Source organism: Alosa pseudoharengus, unplaced genomic scaffold, assembly GCF_046254945.1.
Source record: "Alosa pseudoharengus isolate Yale_2024_CS ecotype anadromous, Long Island Sound unplaced genomic scaffold, YU_APseudo_1.1 YU_APseudo_1.1_scf_8, whole genome shotgun sequence".
NCBI lineage: Eukaryota > Metazoa > Chordata > Actinopteri > Clupeiformes > Clupeidae > Alosa > Alosa pseudoharengus.
In genome coordinates this window covers 24205973-24225000 of record NW_027468870.1, presented here as the reverse complement: position 1 = coordinate 24225000, position 19028 = coordinate 24205973, and the positions used below count along the sequence as shown (strand labels likewise).

The window sequence follows — 19028 nt, the reverse complement described above, 5'->3', positions numbered from 1 at the left end:
GTAAATGACTAATGAATAACAGTATGCTCAAACAGTGCCATCATCTGGACAATTATGTGAATGCAGTTGAAAGTAAGATTGATCGGAGATGAAATTTGGTTACTAATGATATTTTCACATGGAAGAAAGGCAAGACAGGCCACAGTAACTTTAAAGATGAGTAACAAGACCATAAAAGTATAATATCATGAAGAAAAACAACAGGTGACTTTACTTTGCTTTATTCTTTATTCAGGACACAAAAAAACAGTTCATAGCACAATACAAAACATAGCAAAAGACAGACAAATACAAGAAAAAACACATACAATAAAAAAATACAGCCAAAGTTCCACAATACACAAAAAGAGTTATTAGCATAAAAACTAAAATGCCAATGGTTCCACAGTCTCGAAGTGAACCTAACCGCACTCATTACAGGGTTCACTAGTGTTGCAATTATGCTGTTGACTCATACATGTGAATGTTTATAAATTAAAGATTTACACTTATGATATACAGTGTGTACAGTTTATTATGAGAATTATTTTTCTTTTCTGTGGGTTCATAGGCCACAGGGCCCCAACTGAGCAGTCTTTACCTTTTCAACTCTACTCACACCACCAGTCAGAAGTGGGGAGGAGTGGGGTGTCACCATCTCCTTACACTCCAACAGGCACACTCCAACACCTCTTCTCATTACCCCCCCCCCACACACACACACACACACACACACACACTCACTCATTCACTCTCAATTGAATTCAATTCAAGAAAGCTTTATTGGCATGAACGTTTCAGCAACATTATTGCAAAAGCTCAGTTACATTATGTACATATAGAAGGATAAAGTAAATACATTAAGATAAATTAAGTAAGACATAAATAAAATGATGATTTTAATCATAAAGACAAACATACACACACACAACATTGTTGGTGGTTGTGGCCTCACATGGCTGTCCCTCAGGTTATGGCAGGCATAACCTCCCATATCGAATCCCATACTGGCAGGCTCTATAGGAGATGGAAACAAATTGACAAGAGTGATTCATTTTCGCGGAGAAGATGTACAGGACTGACTATTTTGTACAGCTATGATACGATACATCTAGTTTAGATTGTGGTTTCATGAATGTAATTTGAGTCTTGAATTTCCCCTTGGGGATCAATAAATTATCTATCTATCTATCTATCTATCTATCTATCTATCTATCTATCTATTTTCCTTTTCAGTGTTTGTAATTTGGTTGGGTCTCATTTTTCTAGCTACTGTAACATTGTCCTGGGCCTCAGTGATGTAGGATGGTGTTAGGTCACTGAGTCTCAGGACAAGTTGGCTAAGTGGGCTCGTTCCCATGTTTTGTTCATGGCTTTTCAGAGCTAGATGGTGGAGTGAGTTGGGGTTGCTCGTTTTAATGTGTTTTTAAGAGAAGTTAAGGGATCTTTTTGAGTGTTGACAGTGTTTCCCACATAATTTAATTCTATTTGTGGTGGTTGGTTTGCAGAATTAACTTGAATGCAACATTTTTCAACAAATTAGCTAGCGGGGTTATGATGCTAACCAGCTTTAATCACAATTTAGTACAACCTGAAAAATCATTATGTGGTGGTCAATGTTGATATTGTGGTGGGCCACCACAAATAAGTCAATGTATGGAAAACAGTGGTTGATAATAAGGGGGTATATAATGGGGTGAGTGCTAGCTCTGTCCTGCATGCATTGTTCGGTGTCTTTCTCTGTATACCCGGAGGATACTTTTGCAGAACTCTGCATGCAGGGCTTCAGTTGGTTGTTTATCCCAGGTTGAGAACTCATACCCCAAACTCCATACCTCACAGCCATATAGTGCTATTGGCTCAATTATGGTTTTAAATATTTTAATCCAGATTCTAAAATGTATCTTTTGATGCTCTTTTAGCCTTTTCTTTAAGTTCCTTCACAGCCAAGCCAAAGTGCCCTGTTGAAGTTAGGGTTATACCTATAGGTATAGTTATTTGTATGATCAATTTTGCTGTTGCCTATTTTAAAGTTGTTGGTGTTTCCCTGTAGCCTGGAAATTTTTTTGTTAAAGTATATTATTTTAGGCTTTTATGCATTTAATGCGACAGGATAGTGGAGAATGACAGGAAGTGAGTGGGAGAGAGAGTGGGGGATGGTGGGGGATGGTGGGATGGTGGGATCCGGAAAGGACCACGGGGCGGGAATCGAACCCGGGTCGCCAGCATACAGTGCAGGTGCCCCAGCCAGGGCCTGCCTGGAACATTTTTGAAAGATTTGACCTTAGTTTGTTTAGGGTTTATTTTCAGGGCTCTTGTCTGACAGAGTTTTGCCAGTACATCCACATGATGCTGCAGGCCTTTCATCGGTGACAGCAAAACCAAGTTGTATAGATGTGAGAGAAAGTGGAATAGAGCATTATGTCCAATATTCCAATATGTAATTTAATATTCTGCATTAGGCCCAATATTCCAATATGGTTTACTGTTCTGCATTTCTCACTAGTGGTTAACTTTGACACTAAAATATTATATGTAATGACTCTGTATGATATCTGTACTGTCCCTGTGTATATCTGTGTGTGACTATGTATTTAGAGATAAGTGGGAATATTATGACTTTGCAGTGTTTCACTGTTCTGCATGGCTGCGTCAGTAGCTATCTGCTCCGGATTGCCAGGTTGCCACTAATCAGAGTCTGATTCAGTGTAGTCCACGTGAGATGGGATGACCAACGCCATCTCCCGTCAGCTTGGAAGGATACTTAAACCCTAACTATTTCCTTGTCTAGTTAGAGCAGCTGATGGATCTTTAGGTGAAGTCATGCTGTCTCTCCCTTGATGCGCATCATTGTAAATAAAACTCTGTTCCTGATTTATCATACTATTGGTCTGACTGGGTCTCTATTCATCTGTGGTATCAAAATTACCATCAGATGTTAAATAGTGTAGGGCTTAAAGTGCAGCCCTGTCGAACTCCCCTAAGAAATCGGTCCTGCTACATCCTATTTTAACAGCACACTTTCTGCTCGAATACATAGTTTTAATTATGTCAGATAGTTTGCCTCCCACGCCACTCTGGATCAGTCTATATAATAGGCCTTAATGCCATATTAGGCATATTAGACTATTCGAGTCAAATGCCTTTTAGAAGTCCACGAAGAAAGCAAATATTTTTCCTTTATTTTGATTTACATATTTATCAATGAGGGTGTTCAGGGTGAAGATGTGGTCTGATGTCTGATGATTTGGGAGGAGTCCAATTTGGCTTTTGCTTAATACGTTGTGTTCGGTGAGGTACTCAATTATTCTTGTGTTAATTATGCTACAGAGCACTTTTCTAAGGTTGCTGTTAACACAAATACCCCTGCAATTGTTTGGGTCTAGTTTATCACCATTCCTATATGGGGGTGAAAAGTCCTTCATTCCAGGAGTCAGGGAAGTATCCTATATATGAGATTGAAGAGCTTGAGTCTGTATGCACTAGCATCTCGTTCAGGATGCCATCTTTCAATCTGTCACATATTTGTTGCTGATCAGAATTTAGTGTGGGATGATTAAAGAGATTTGTGAAATGCTCTTTCCATATAGTACCATTCTGAATAGATAAATCATCGTGAGACCTTTTGTTTAAATGTTTCCAGTTTTCCCAGAATTAGTTTGTCAAGTGATTCTTCATCATTCAGTTGGCTTTGTATATATTTATTTTTCTTTGCTCTTATACAGAACTTGTATGTCTTGGTTGGTTTCTTGTTTCTTGTTGGTTTCTTGTTGGTTTCTGGTGTTCTCTCTCTCTCTCGCCTTCTCTCTCTCTCTCACACACACACACACACACACACACACTGGCAAAGGGCCTGTCTTTGCATTAATCCTATGCAATGGTGGTTGTGGAAAGACAAGTTATGTCACAATCCATTTCCTGTTGTTCTTTGTTGATATTCCATTTGTCAAGAAATCAACAAGTGTGTCAGTTAAAAATTACTATAGGCTTATGGATCGGCATGTTCTCCGCTACATTAACACTGGTTAAAATGACTGCTGAGCAGCACTCAGGCATCCAATCAAGCACACCTCAATCCACCTCACACCTCTATGCTAATTCACCCGCCCCCTCACACCCCAGCAAACACACTCCAGGACCCTCACTGTCTTTACCCCTCCCCTCTCCTGAGGCAGCTTTTTGACACCCATTCCAAATCAGTCAATGCAGAATAATTTCAAGGGTTTACAGAGAAATGGTCTGAAAAAGAGAAAATATCCAGTGAGTGGACACAAATGAAGGGATATGCACAAAAATAATCTCAAACTGGTTTGTTGAATATAACAATGAGTTCACTCTATTCAAATGACCTCCATAGTCACAAGATCTCAATCCAATAGAGCACCTTTGGCTTTTGGGTGTGTGGTGGAAAGGGATATTCACATCGTGGATGTGCAGCAGACAAATCTGCAGCAACTGTGTGATGGGGGTCATCCCTATGTTCCCCGGGTCCTATGTTCCAGTTAGGGTTAGGGTTATAGGGTCCTATGTTTCCCGGTCCCATACAAAGCGGGGAACGTAGGACCCGGGGAACATAGGGCCTAGGGAACATAGGTATGCTCCTGTGTGATGCTATCATGTCAATATGGAATAAAATCCATATTAGCAATTAAGGCACTTCTGAAGGCAAAAGGGGGTCCAACCTGGCACTATCAAGGTGTACTAATAAAGTGGCCAGTGAGCTCATTGTCATTACATTTAGTTGTGTTTGCTTGTTTGGCTGCGTAGCATGCTAATTTGTTTGTTAAACAGTGACATTAAGCTATGTTTGCTAATGTCCAGCTTCTAGATGTTATGTGGCAAACAGTTATAATGTGATCATGTAAAAGCTTGCTAGGACAGACGCTCAAGGAGTTCATCGCTGGATTTTAGGATAGCCTATATGGCAGCCGATTGCATTCCAACCTACAGCCAACTCTAGCAGGCGTTAAATGACTGGAAGCTTTGTGGATTTATAGATTGTCGTAATGTGCTGGCTCTGCTATTGCTGCTTTTGATTAACGCATTTACACTGATGAAGGAACAAAATGTTTCGCCTTTATGTCTACCCTCAAGGATAGCAGAATTGGCGGGCCAGGTCGACCCGCCGTTCCGCCTCGGTGTGTGTAAAAAGGACAGGCGTTCCGCGATAAAGGTGCATACATTTGCGAGAAATCCTGCAGTGTAAAAGGGGCTTATATCACACATTCTATTCAACTGTTGTTTTAAAGAAGATGGTTGAGCCTGTGTCTTTGGGTAAAGGTGAAGATGTTGATGAAATTGTGAGGGATGATGTTGGAGACCACACCAGAGAGCAGAGGATTCACACACACATATACACACACACACACACACACACACAGATGTGCACACACTCAGGTATACACACATTCATTCAAACGCACACATTAAAGCAAAGCACAGGCGAACACACACACACACACACACACACACACACACATGCATGAGTATGCAAACACACACATTTCAAAATGCTAAAAAAATAAAATCTAGATATACTAACTCTACCAAAACATAGCAAACTTGGCTATGTCAAAAGTCATTCTGTCAAAACACTAGTATGTTTTTTTTTTCTACACACAAAACCAACCAACAAACAAATTTGTATGTATTAATTAGACATTTCCTAATTACATTTCATGCTCCTCCAAACAAACTCTAAAAATGGTTTTAGAGAGAAAGTGTGTGCGTGTGTGTGTGTGTGTGTGTGTGTGTACCCAGACAGAGGGAGGAACACCTTTTGACCTCTAAGGCAGCATATTTTAAATTACTATGAAACTATATAAGTAAATACATAATGTGCTTAGAGTTTGTACCCATCATCAATTTGTTTGGCATAAATTTGTCAAAACACTATTTTGCGTGCTGGAATGTCAGGGCAAGCCTTTGTTGGCACCTCTCCAGGGAGAGGGATGAGTGACTGAAGGGTGTCTGTGGATGTGTGAGGGGAGGGTGCCACCCCCTACACCTTCCCAAATGAGGTCAGTGTGTTTGTGAGGGGGTTTTCATCAGGGTCATCTAAAATAATAATAATGCTTTTAAGAGGGGAGTGTGCTTACAGGTCGGTCACAAAGTTACATGTATTTACATTTACTCATAAGCTGACGCCTTCATCTAAAGGGACTTACTAGTGAGGAACATTCAAGCTACAGTGAAATAGGATATATCAAACTAAATAATAAGTACCGGTAATGCATTTTATAAAAAATAAAAGATAACTAAGGCAATTGTGCTAAAAACTTGAGAAGAAAATTATGATTTACAGTATGAGAGATACTAGACAGAAGAAATGTATGGCAAGTGTGTGATAGGCATGTTAAGGTTGTTAGAGGTGTTAGGAAAAGAGAGACTCACAAAAGATGTGGGTCTTTAAAAGAGATTCTGGAGATAGAGAGGGACACCCCAGCTTTTGTAAGTAGCTCGTTCAATCATCAAGTCATCATCATACAAAGCAGATAGCCTTTATTGTATTGTGTGTAGGAATGGCAGTGCCAGAATGCCTGGAGGAACACAGCTGCTGAGAGCTACATACGCCTTTGTGATCAGGGATGGATTACTGCACGGGCCTACCGGGCCCAGGCCCAGGGGCCCAAGGGGTCAGGGGGCCCTGAAGCCCAAGCCTTTGCATGGAATCATTGCCTCAATATCAACAAATCAGGATGTAGGCTATGAATCTGATTGAATTTAGTATTGGCCATCCCCAAAATGCACCAGAATACAGTAAATCACATCAAACAAATTACAAAATTTCTGGGGGAGGACCCCCAAACCCCCCCCTCCCAAATATACGAAAATGGGTGGGGGGCCCTTAATACATCTGGGCCCAGGGGCCTGAAAGTTCATAATCCGCCCATGTTTGTGATAACATGTTTTTTGTAGTGTCTACACTTTTAAGTAAAAGGGTCTAAATGAAAAGGGAGTCGGCATGTGAATGTTGTTGTCATATGCTTGTATGAGATTAACGAGTGAAATCCCTCACCTCGTCACATCAGACCGGAGGTGTGAGGGGAGGTGTGGAGAGCTCAGGTCAGGGCACTGACCTCCTCAATCTGACCCAGGCAGAAGTGAAATAATTATCAATAATCTGTGTTCAGTCAGGATTAGAATAGGCTGTCACTTATTTTACATCATAGCCATCTGGATATATTCAATTAGTGTAATTTGATTAACTTGCTCATTCAGGTGATAGAGAGCAGAATAGGGGTTCCTGTCAAATGTATTTCAGGGGTGTCTGCCAGTCTAACACCTAAGGCAAATGGATAAGGATATCGACTCCACAAATAACATTAGGATGCATTATGATGATACAATTAGCAATACACAGACAAGCATTGATCTGTCACCTATTTGGATTTTGAAGTAGAGGAAGGGGCATCAAATCAAATGGAGTGAAAGGCCAATGGTAAGAAATGAAAGTTATCTAGCAGGAGGGGCAGATAAAAGTGCAGATAGTGAAGCTTGATGGATGGATCGAGAATCTGGCCATTTAGAGCTCTGTTGATTCAGAAGTTCCATTGCAGTGTGTTACAGTCCGAATTTAGAGAAACAGAAATGAGAAAAGAAAGAAGCTAAAATCCAGCACATCCACGTGATAACCTTTGGACGTTCCTCCATGTAATACTGATTAACACAATTGTTGACTGTTAAAAAGCATAAGGTACGTCATCCACTATAGGCCCAGGCTATTTTATTGATGGCAAAGCACAGAGGGCAGTCATTCTGTTGTGATTCGCCATTGCAGACATTCCTCTCAACGGGGGGTAGCGATTTTAGGGAGGACGGGAGTGGGGGTATCCAAGCCCAATCTGTCTCTGTGATCAGCAAATGTGAAAACAGAAGGCAAGGCTCATGCCCGCAGACTCGCAAATGAACCAAGTAAACAACTCCAACACGGGTTATTTTCTTGAGAGATCATTTGAAAGATTAGACATTCGTAAATAACCACAACGTCGGTTAGCCTATAGCCTAATCTATTTCATCCAGGTGGTGAGTATTAACATTTAAAAGAAGCAGAAGAACCCTAAAAACAAAAACAACAAAGTCTAAAATAAGTTCGTTAGGGTCAGTCGACTCTGACAAGGCCCTATTGTTCCAAATGATGGAAATAAGACTACAAGTAAAATAATTTTAGTCTTTAAAATAAGAAAAATAAAATAATAAACGCACTTTGTTCAATTGAGGAAGGCAGCCTATGATCGAATTAAATTATATAACGCTCATTTGGTCTTTAAACGATCCATTATTAAATTAATCAAGTCTACTTTGTCCCGTTTGTCAATTTGCTGTCCAAACAGGGGGTAAATATAACGAGGTTCTGCTTACTTTTCCAAATGGGCCATTGGGGACTGTTGTGAGTCCATTAGAGGATCATTAACATAGCCTTGTGCTATTTCTCGCACCTGGTCTGACTGACAAGTTGGGGTCGCGTGCTGAGCCTCGAACCATGCTTCGGGTCAAAAGCTTTTCATAGGGTTGCCAATCATATGCAAAGTATTTTTGTACAATATAGTTGACATGAGTGGCAACAGTCACAATGCTATCTATGCCGGAGTTAAAATGTCAGATGAGAGTTGCGTGTTTTAACATTTAGTCCTACTTAGTGATAGCCTAATGAGGCACATTGGAATAAACGGTTCCAAATCACCAACCATGGACATGTTGCCCAAATAAATGTAAATAGACTATGTTGCTTTAACCTCCCCAATTTCCACAAAATAATACATGTGACTAGAATGCTATGCTTCTTATCTATTTCATTTCAGTATTGTAAAACAGCCTACTAACTTACCCAATTATAGGTTTATATGGCCCTCTCTTTATTTGCCCCCTGTTGTCTTTCGCGCAGATGGTGCGTAACTTTTCCCCTCCGTGTTTTTACAAAAACCTCACGGTACCAGATTTCTCACCGTCACGCAGCGCTTCTGTGTTTATACAACTGGGTAAGTCCTCACACCAAATTGCTTATGGTCACCCGAGTGGGTCACGCAGTCACAGCAACCCCCTCGTTCTATCATTTGGCAGTGCCCCCTCCCCACCCCCTCCTGCGGCTAGGTGCCTTTATAAACCTCGGGCTGTTTGCTCGGCTAGTCACTCGATCGAAAGCAAAGGATAGCGAGCACTCTGCAGGCCAACCGGACCAAAGACAACATCCTGCGGGGAAACTGATCGACTTAATTGCGAATACAGTTGAAGATTAGCACAAGCATCATCAAACATGCAATCCGCTTGTCTCGTAGCTCAGCAGACGCCCTTCCCCGCCTCACCTCGACTGGTCTCAAACGGGAACTGTTCAGTACACGCCAGGTAAGACACGTCTTCCTGAGTTAGCTACGATACATTTAAATGCATTGTCCTGCTTCTACTGTCTTGTTAATATTTCTGCAACATTCATAATCTTCAGTCGGATTTTGAAATGCCGCTGAAAATAATAGACCGTGTAAGCCTCATATAACTTTCATTTACAGCCTTCTGACACAAACCATTTTCTTTTTCAGCAGTAAATCTGCCCTGTGGAGACCATGGCTCGTGACTCGCGACAATGCGCAAACTAGATACCAGAGAAGCCAGCCTGCTTGTGTAAGTATCTATTTCTCTGAGATATAGCAAATACATGTTGCTGTCATGGTCAGATAGACATATTAGATATCCAGTCTCACTCCACCAGAACAAATAAAATGAACAGGACTAGCAGCAGGGCTGCAGTAGAGGAGACAGACGAGCATGCTGTGAGCATTAGCCTCTGTGTTGGCTCAGAAGGTGTGACGGTTAAGCTGTTTTCTTGACACTGAGCCACGTACTGGAGAGAGAGAGAGTGAGAGTGGGGCAAGCAACAGCCGTGACACACAGCCATATGGCACTACTTGTCTTGTCTCTCTACTGAGGAGCCAGTTAGGTGGTGCAAGAAGAGAGGGGGGTCGACAAAAATGGAGGTGAGAGGGAGGGAGGTGTGCCTCTCCATAATGCAAACTGCCCATGCTACCAGCCAAAACAGACACCTCTGCCTCTTTCGCCTCCTCCAGCCCAGCTAGTTTCCCACAGGATAGCGCCACCCTAACACCTCCTAAGCTGCCACACTGGAGCCAGTGCTCTGGCTGGCATCCTGTAGTAGGTGCCACCACATCCAGGGGCACCATCCGGCTATCATCCACCACTTGGCAGGAAGTTGTCATAACTGCCTTTGGGTAGACACCGAGAGTGTCAGAGTGAATCTTGTTTTATTTAATTGCAGAGGACTAATGTTTTTCCCTCTCTCTTTCTCTCTATCCCCTTGCAGCCTTACTCCAGACCTCCTGTGCCAGGCGCCACCACAACCTCCAGCAAACTACAGCCCTTTCAACACCCTGTCAGGTTAGTAGTGTCTGGGAGGACATTCTCATTCCACTTCTACGATGGTGTACTGTGTGTTTGTGGCTTCATAGTGTAAATGCCACGTGAACTTACTTTAATCAGACCAGGCAATGTGTTAGTCGTTCTAAAACCCACAATCACACCTTGGGTCGTGGTAATTCGATAAAACACCCAAGGCGCTTGTGTGTGTGTGTGTAAAATGCCACACATATGTAGTAACTGCACCTAAGAGTTTTAATTTCCGCCCGCCCTAATTTTATGTACGTGTGGGTGAAGAAAGTGCAGACACATTTTTTTTTATTTTTTTTAATCAGTGATGTTAGTGTGTTGTGGGATGTCGGAGACCGTGTTTTTAACTTTTTTGCCTCTCTTTACCCTCACAGGCTTTTCTGGCCCAAATCTAAGTCATATGACTACCTGTACAGCGATGGAGACGCCTTGCTCAGAAACTTCCCTGTCCAAGCGACGATCAGTTTCTATGAGGAATCGGACAGTGATACTGATGAGGAAGATGAGGACAATGAGGAAGAAGAACAGCTGATAGAGGCAGAGCAGAAAGGCCAGTCTCAGGAATATGTCCAGCCTCACCCTTGCTTTAGTGGCTTAAATTAAATCCATGGACACACTGAAGATGCCCCAGACGGGGGAGAACTCTGGTTTCTCTGCTGTAAGTGAACAGGACTGACCACCAGTCAGATGTGGACAGCATCTAGTTGGCAATCAGAAGCAGGGCTTCAGGAGCTGACGGCGGAGCTCACTCCAGCCAGCATCAGTGCTCTCGCTGCTTTCAGCTTGGGCTGAGAAACTAAAATGCTCTCACTCTTTTGATGTGTGCGTGTTCTTAGAAGTTCCTTTTGGGGACAGAATAATTGGTGAACAAATGGATCTCACATTGGGACGAGGCTGTTTGCCATCCATCTCAGGACCTAACTCTTGTTACTATTTTTAAATTATAGTGTACATATCCATATAAATATATTTATCTTTATATTGACTATTTTTCTACTCTTCCCATGTTATGCCAAACACAAATAAAATTGAAAAATTGACAGTTTTGTTTGTTTTTTAGCCTCTTTGCTTTGTTTGCAGTCTAATGGGGGTGGGGTGCAGTAGTTTTAAAAAGGGAGGGGGGGGTGGCAGTAGCATAAAAACACCTCCTTTTAAAAAACTCATTCCTTTAATCCTTTGATGTGAGGGGACCAATGGGACTGGCAGAGAAGTGGGGCCTGTGCTGTGTCTTCACGCTTCGCGCAAAGATGGTCTGATAGAAGCATTTAGAGGAAACGCCAGGGGAGGAATGTCAGGGAGGGTAAATCCCCTTCAGTGAGAGGTCAGCACTCAACCTCTTTTGGGGTTAGCTTTACCAAATAGGGAATTAGGTACTTTCCCACATTTTCAAAATAAATGAAGCTATAGAAATAAATTAAGTTATCTTTCACACCTTTTCTCACACTTTGTAGATGATAGGCTTAAAGATTGTGAGCAAATGCATGGAGCATAGTTTTCACTGAAAAATCTTTTTCCAACTGTAGGCTACAATAGTAGATTGCCCTTAATATAAATGCACACATGCCAACGTAGCCTTACACCAGGCCTAATTTGTGTAAGGTATACAGTATTTGTTGTTTGTTGTTTGCTATTCATATCTGGAGGAGTCTGGTAAGATTAAATAGTAATAGTCTAGGCTAATTGATAATTTTGACTGTGTGTGCTATTTAATTGTGGATCATTCTTCCTACCCTACTCCACCCCACTTGTCTGAAAAAAGCCCACTTCAAGACACTATCCAATCTACATTATACTGACCTAATATAAAAAACGCCAGTGACACCAGGCAAAGGGTGATCCAGGGAATTGTAGTTTATATGAGTAAGGTGTGGCATGAGCAGAAATTTGGCTGGTTTTATTTTTGACTTTTGCAACATCTTGAGCGAAATGACTGTACGTGGTTTAGTATACGGACACTCGTATTCACGCAGTTATATTTGAACAACATTAAGAGATTAGTTGCCCCAATTAAAAAAAAAAAAAAAAGACCAGTGGCATGGTGTAATCCAGACTCCAATACCCACAGTGCACTTCGCCATCAGGGGGCTGTGTTACAGACTCAACAAAGCAATAAGAGTCCTTTCATTGGACAATGATAGATATTTCACTACCCTTATTGGCTAGTCTATACCTCTGTCTCAATTTGTGTGACTCATGTGGCTCTTCTGGTACTGGAAATAGGGACGGAATGCGAAGGCATCTGCGATAGCCTGAGAGGTAGTGTATGTTTTTGATAAATACAGTTGAACTTGGTGTTCATTTGGAAGCCTTTAAGTCCAATACAGTGATAAGTGGCGAGAACTGAATGATTCTGAGCTCAAAGGCTAGAGATAAGTGCCCGCTTTTACAGCAATCAGAAATGGCTAGGCTTTCGAGCTGATTAATATTTTATTTGCTTGTATGTTAGAAATCTGGCTGCAAGAAAAGCAAAAAAGATGATAATATTTTAACAACAGTTCAGGGGAAAGTGAACATGGGTTATGATGGTTACCTACTGTATGTTTTAAACAAAAGCCTTTTTCTCAATTAAACCTTCCAATTAATTAGGGTAGCGTGCGTGCCTTGCCATGCTGGCATAGCCTACTAACCTGTAGGAAACAAATTTGAGATCATTTTTACAACTTAGGCCCAGTCCTAGCCTAGTCTTTTAGTTGGACATTTGTTCGTGGTCTGTTTTCTTCGATAGGATGCGCCTGTCTGTCTGTGTTTTATTAGGCTAGTAGGTTACAGGAGCATTGAATAGAACGTAGCGCTCCGAAACTGAATTGAGAAAATAGGCTGAAAGAAATAAACAAATTAGGCTACAGCCTGTTTGCCAGCCAGCCCGTAGTTTCACTGTGATTGTTTTGTTATAATATGGTAGGCTATTCCTCTTGCATCCACTTCAGTGGTTATTTTATGATGACATGCTCTCCGACTCTCACCGCCGCCTCATCTCTCGAGCGCTTTCCTGATCAAAGCATAACTAGTTTTTTTCCGCTATTTCTAAGAAGGCTATGTATTCTATGTGGTCTGTAACGCGTGTGTAGAGATATTTTTTGAAGTTGGATATTGATTCATAAATTGTTACACACTAGTTTATTCAAAACACTGAGATAATTTGACTATTTCAATATGATATTTGCCAGCAGGTCTGCTTTAACTTCCAGGTCATGTCATTAGAGCGTTTAAGTGAGAGCTTGGAGAATTGGATGGTTTCGGAGAATTTTTAGTATTAGGCTACTGTCCACCGAGATAAGTACTAGCCAATCCTATCATTTATGTAGATTTAGTCAAGCAAGATAGTAGCCAAGGCAACTGTGTAAGCTACCTCTATTAAGGAGTCCAGTCTCGGATACAACCGAATGGCTGAATGTCACGGTGCAACTGCTAAACTGGTATAGATAATGTAGCTAATGTCTATTACTCCAATATTTAACGGGGGCAACATAGCCCAGGCCTATGATATTGAATAAACGCGCGTCTCTCTGGGCTAATATATCAGTTTCCATGGGAACACCTCCCATCTCTTAAAATAGGATTTATATGAATAGGGTAGGCTATATTGGTTCCTAATTTGTTGGGATACAAATTGGATTAAACTGAGTAGCCTGTAGTGTAGTAGGCTAGGACTCCATATTCAGTATTGTTATAGACATTTTGTTGGTTGTTATTTTATTCCTTTGTCAAATATTGCACAAAACTGTTTGACAGATAATGTGTTAATAATCATATGTGTTGGTTTTCAGGTCAGCATATGCCAGTCAGAGGAGCTGAGCAGCATGGCAGCTGGTAAGTGATCTGCAGTTAAAGGTAGCCTACACTCTGTGATTCTGGTAAAAGGTTAGAATAGCATGAGGAGAAATTCACTGCTTTGATAAAAAGTGAATTGGACTAAATGGACTGTAGATTTAAATTTTAAGTTTTAAAAAAGGGTCAGCAATTAGATTGTAATGTAAGCAAACATATCATTTGCTTTTTCTATTTTGAAAGATAAAAGCTTGGTGCAGGCTCATGTAGCAACAATACAAGGTCAAACGCATTGTCTCCCTGACAATATCTGACTTCATTAATATGGGTGGTTGTGACTGGTAATGTGTGTCAATGCATTCAGGGTCATGTCATGTGGTCTCAGCTGATGATTTAGTGAGGTGTTTCTGTAAATAGCCTGAGCATTTATGTGGTCAGTGCAGGGTCATTATTCATGAGAGGGAGATTGCTTGAATACTGGGGATAAATGGTATATGATTAGTGTTACTTTTTACATAGGAGTCACCTAAAGGCTTCTTGAGGATAGACACGTAGACACAAGTACATTGTACACATTTTGGTAGCAAAAAGACTTACAGCAATGCCTAAATTCAGGGGATATGATACATATACTGTGTAAAGATATACTGTATCATTAGTCTTAGTTGCATTCCTGAGTTGAGGCAAGAAAAATGCATACAATCACACACATAAAATCATACATGCAGCCTTTGAGTCATTAAGCAATATTTCAGAAGTTTCTATGCATCCAGAAACAGATGTGTAATTTTGCCACTTTTCTGGTGTAGCATTCTTGGACGGGAAAGATGCACACTCACTCCTTAAGCGCTTCCCGCGGGCCAATGGCTTCCTGGAGGAATTCCGCCAGGGCAATATTGAGCGAGAGTGTGTGGAAGAGAGCTGCAGCTTTGAGGAGGCCAATGAGGTGTTCGAGAACAAGGAACGCACGGTAATCCAAAATCTTTTTAATCCCCAGCAATTTCCATCTCCATTTTACCTTTTCCTACAGATGTGTCCTGCATGTCTTCCAGCTATGGTCATTACATGTTTAAATACCCTCTCACTCTTTTGCGCTCTCTGTATCTATTCATCTGTCTATCTATAATTGTAAAGACAGATCATTTTAAATATCAGACTGCATTATTCTGTAATTAAATAATATTAAATCAAATTAGTCTGCATTGTGAAATATTAAATAAAACATTTTTTTCCCCAATCTAATTGATTTAATTTAAATAAATGAACACACCTGCCCTACACCACTTAGACTAGGCTACAGTACAGTTCTGAAGAGTATCTTTGCAGATATGTGTGAATTGTGAAAAGTGATGTGTGAAGTGACCGATATAACAAGGAACTTAAAAATGGAATTCTGATAATTGCTGAGAAAACACTAATAGAAAATAATGAGAGAATCATTGAGGAAACTTTCATTATATCTCAGCATGTTATAAGCCTGTGTGCACTGGACTCCTTCTTGTTCACACGCTTCTCTCACTCTGAGTCAATTTGAATACTAATTGGTCCCGATGGAATTATGAATTTCTTTTAAAAAATCAATTGAGAAAGGAATGAGAAAATGTCTAAGTGTCATTCAATTGTTTTGGATGAAGTTTAGGATGAAGCTGTATTACACCAAGAGCTGACCTTTTGCCTTTATCTCTCTCTCTCTCTCTCTCTCTCTCTCTGGCTGGTCTAGATGGAGTTCTGGAAGATGCGCAGTGCCGGCAGTAATGCCGAGTCCCGCTCCGACAGTAAGGATGTGGTGTTTATGGTGGTGCCCCTCCTGGTCATGACGTTGCTGGCACTCATCGGGCTCTTCCTCCTGTGGCGCTGCCAGCTGCAGAAGACCATGCGCCGCCGGTGGCCGGCCTACCCGCAGAACCGCTACCTGGCCAGCCGCAACTCACGCAGCCTGCCTCGCATCCTTGTGCACCGGGACACGCCGCCGCCGACGTCCTCCTCCCATGCTGACCAGTCCCACCACCATCACCACCACCACCACCACCCCGCGGCCGCGTCTGCCCCCGTCCTCCCCGAGCCCCCTCCCTGCCGACCCACGGTGATCATCAGCGGGGTGGAGAGAGGCGCTGGTGGAGGGAGGGGCAGCGTGTCCGAGGTCCCGCACCCGCCAAACGGCCGCGCCCTCTACGTGCAGGATTCCTCCACATCGGTGGCGTCGCGACTATCCGGGGCCACGCCACCGCCATCTTACGAGGAGGTGACGGGCCACGCCGAGACCAGCAGTGACGAGACCACCGCTCCTTACAGTGACCCGCCGCCCAAGTATGACGAGATCATCAAGGACAAGTGAACTTGTGATGCCAGGACAGTAGACAGTGGCAGGGAGAGGGGGAAGAGACCTTTTTCAATTTTGTCAAAATGCACCCTTTCTCTTTCCAACTCCAAGGGGTGTTTTTGTAATGCCTGTTGCTGCCAGAGCATGCCATTTGTGTGAGTGTTTGGCTTTGCATCTGACTTTCCTTTCCTCTTGTCATTGATTGCCCTGGGGGAGTGTGTTTTGCGTGTAGCTGCCTAAGTGTTTGGCTGTGTTTCATATGGCAATTCTATGAAGATTTAGAGAAAGAAAACGCAACCTCTCTATGACAACAGAAGCGCAGGCTCAGGTCTTTGCCCCTCTTCCTGTTGTGCCATGTCCTCTGTCCCACCACTCACAAAGAGCACTCTCTCTCTCTTTTTCTCTCTCTCTCTCTCTCTCTCTCTCTCTCTCTCTCTCTCTCTCTCTCTCTCTCTCTCTCTCTCTCTCTCTCTCTCTCTCTCTCTCTCTCTCTCTCTCTCTCTCTCTCTCTCTCTCTCTCTCTCTCTCTCTCTCTTACCTTGTAACGCCTCAACTTTGGCCTTAACATTTGAAGAAGGGACAAATATCATAATGGAGGGGGGAAGGGGATGGAAAACACTTCCTCTACATCTATAGTTTATAACATTCCTGACATTTAACACAAAGGCAATCAAGTAGGGTGAGATTAATCTGAAGGTTCCTGAGGTCATGTGGTGAAATGTACTTCAGAGCTACTTATGGAACCATAAGTTCCACAGAGTCTAAAGAGGGAAAACAAAGTTAATTATGAATAAGTTGCTTATGATCCACATTTCATGTGCCAGAAGCGGGATTTATATAATTCCCTGTAAGATAAATTTACGGTAAAGTTTACGTCACAGAGAAGCATTCTAAAAAAATGTCATGTGTTTAATATTTACTTATTGGAGTGCCAAAAAACACTATAGCATATGACTTTATATATTTATCTGTATCCTGAGAATTAAAACTGCCCTGTATTCACTGCCAACACACACACACATACACACACAGTGTACACATGTACAGAGACACACACTTGTAAACACTTGTGTATCTTATAAAGTGCATGATCAGTGTATCAGCCAGGAATCCTACTGAGACCAAAACATCCACATACACACATGCATGTGCGGGCACACACACACACACACACACACACATTCAAAGAATGAGTCTACATTCCGGTTTAAATCCCCCAACACAACCTTTGACTGTTTACTCTTTGTATGACAAAAGACAACTAAGTAAGATTGTACAGAGCATTCAGCACTAGCTTATTTAACCATGTACTGTTTCATTTATTTTCTGTGCTGCTTACATAATTGTGGTCTGTTTTATCTTGACTTAGTGACTGTCGATAATGCTAGGACTGTGATTCATCAGCCAAGCAGCCCAGCATACAAGAACAGATTCCCTATGCTCAGGTTTTATCCAATGTTAAACAGCACAAACCTAGTGAGTTTAACACACTGCCAGAACTGAGAAGACCTCAGAGCTTTACAGCAGGACAGAACATGAGTGATTGAGAAACGCCATTGACAAGTCAAGGAAGACTGGACACATGGTCTTTTAAGTGACCATGCGCTTACTTTCAATTTCTGGTGGGCCTGGTGATAGGGCTACCGTGCAAATAGTTTTAGTTGTGAATTGACTTGACTGACTTAAGTATTCATTGTGCCGCAAGCACTGGAAAAGTGTTTCTTGTCTTAACCAACATGAGTGCTAGTAGGATGATTATATACTAAATGCAGTCAAAGCACTATTATATACTGTGTTGAAGAGTCAGAGAAATGTGGTTGCGTGTGTGTGTGTGTGTCTGTATGTGTGTGTCTGTGTGTGTGTGGCGTGTCGGCGTCCGTGCACATGCTCTTGTGGGTGTGTGTTCAGTGAGTTTTTACCTGGAGGTGTGTCCGTGTGTTACAATGTACGTTTTCTGTAGGAAAAAATCTAAACATTAATGATAGGAAGGAAATCACTGTCATCCTCATATGAACATCATTCATTTCATGTATACAAGCTGCCAAAACCATCTTACACCTCTATGCCAAATTGCATGTCATTTTTTATATTTATCTATTTATGTATTTATTTATTTAGTAATGAACATCTCTGCTGTATTTTTGCTTTTATGGACTTTCTATGTTTTCTGAGTCGTAAATGACTTAAATGAGTTGGCTATCAATATTGATCTGTTTAAATTTTTGATTAATTGTTGAATAATGGATGTTTTGTATATATAAAAAATAGATACATATATATATATTGCTATTGTAATTGGTGCATCTGCAATATAGGGTCAGTTTGAATCTGTACCATGTTTTTGAATTCACCACAATGATTTAAATCATAATGTGTCAGTGGGTGAGTTAACAAATTGGAGTTAAACTATTATATACTTGTGTATTTACCATATGTACACATATATTGTCTATTTAATATTTTTGGCAAATCCAGTTATGGTTTTCATTCAGAGTTGATTAATGCATGAATGTATTTTTGTTTTGGACTTTTGAGTTTAAGTCAGTTAAAGGTGCCATGTGTAAGA

General features: G+C 41.5%; 2 protein-coding genes across 3 annotated transcripts; both read left to right on the top strand.

Moving 5' to 3' along the window:
• The first annotated feature begins 9125 nt into the window (after positions 1 to 9125).
• Positions 9126 to 11094, top strand: ripply1 (ripply transcriptional repressor 1). 2 transcript variants are annotated; one of them, XM_076274170.1, is made up of 4 exons: positions 9126 to 9321; positions 9516 to 9594; positions 10292 to 10365; positions 10749 to 11094. In XM_076274170.1, exons 1-4 carry the CDS (start codon positions 9233 to 9235, stop codon positions 10975 to 10977), a joined length of 471 nt encoding a protein of 156 aa, XP_076130285.1. In that variant the 5' UTR covers positions 9126 to 9232; the 3' UTR covers positions 10978 to 11094. The 2 variants fall into 2 exon arrangements, with proteins under 2 accessions (XP_076130285.1, XP_076130284.1); XM_076274169.1 differs by having other exon boundaries at positions 9513 to 9594.
• Positions 11095 to 12584: 1490 nt separating this feature from the next.
• On the top strand, positions 12585 to 19028 carry prrg3 (proline rich and Gla domain 3). Its single transcript, XM_076274495.1, has 4 exons — positions 12585 to 12630; positions 14142 to 14184; positions 14952 to 15112; positions 15863 to 19028. Exons 2-4 carry the CDS (start codon positions 14175 to 14177, stop codon positions 16475 to 16477), a joined length of 786 nt encoding a protein of 261 aa, XP_076130610.1. The 5' UTR covers positions 12585 to 12630; positions 14142 to 14174; the 3' UTR covers positions 16478 to 19028.

Bases quoted from the DNA above. Each gene is read 5' to 3' on its own strand.
- prrg3 (XM_076274495.1), top strand. The intron at 15,113-15,862 runs GTAATCCAAAAT...TGGCTGGTCTAG, and splicing joins TCGAGAACAAGGAACGCACG to ATGGAGTTCTGGAAGATGCG.
- ripply1 (XM_076274169.1), top strand. From the start codon at position 9,233: ATGCAATCCGCTTGTCTCGTAGCTCAGCAGACGCCCTTCCCCGCCTCA. The intron at 9,322-9,512 runs GTAAGACACGTC...TTTCTTTTTCAG, and splicing joins AACTGTTCAGTACACGCCAG to CAGTAAATCTGCCCTGTGGA. The intron at 9,595-10,291 runs GTAAGTATCTAT...ATCCCCTTGCAG, and splicing joins AGAGAAGCCAGCCTGCTTGT to CCTTACTCCAGACCTCCTGT.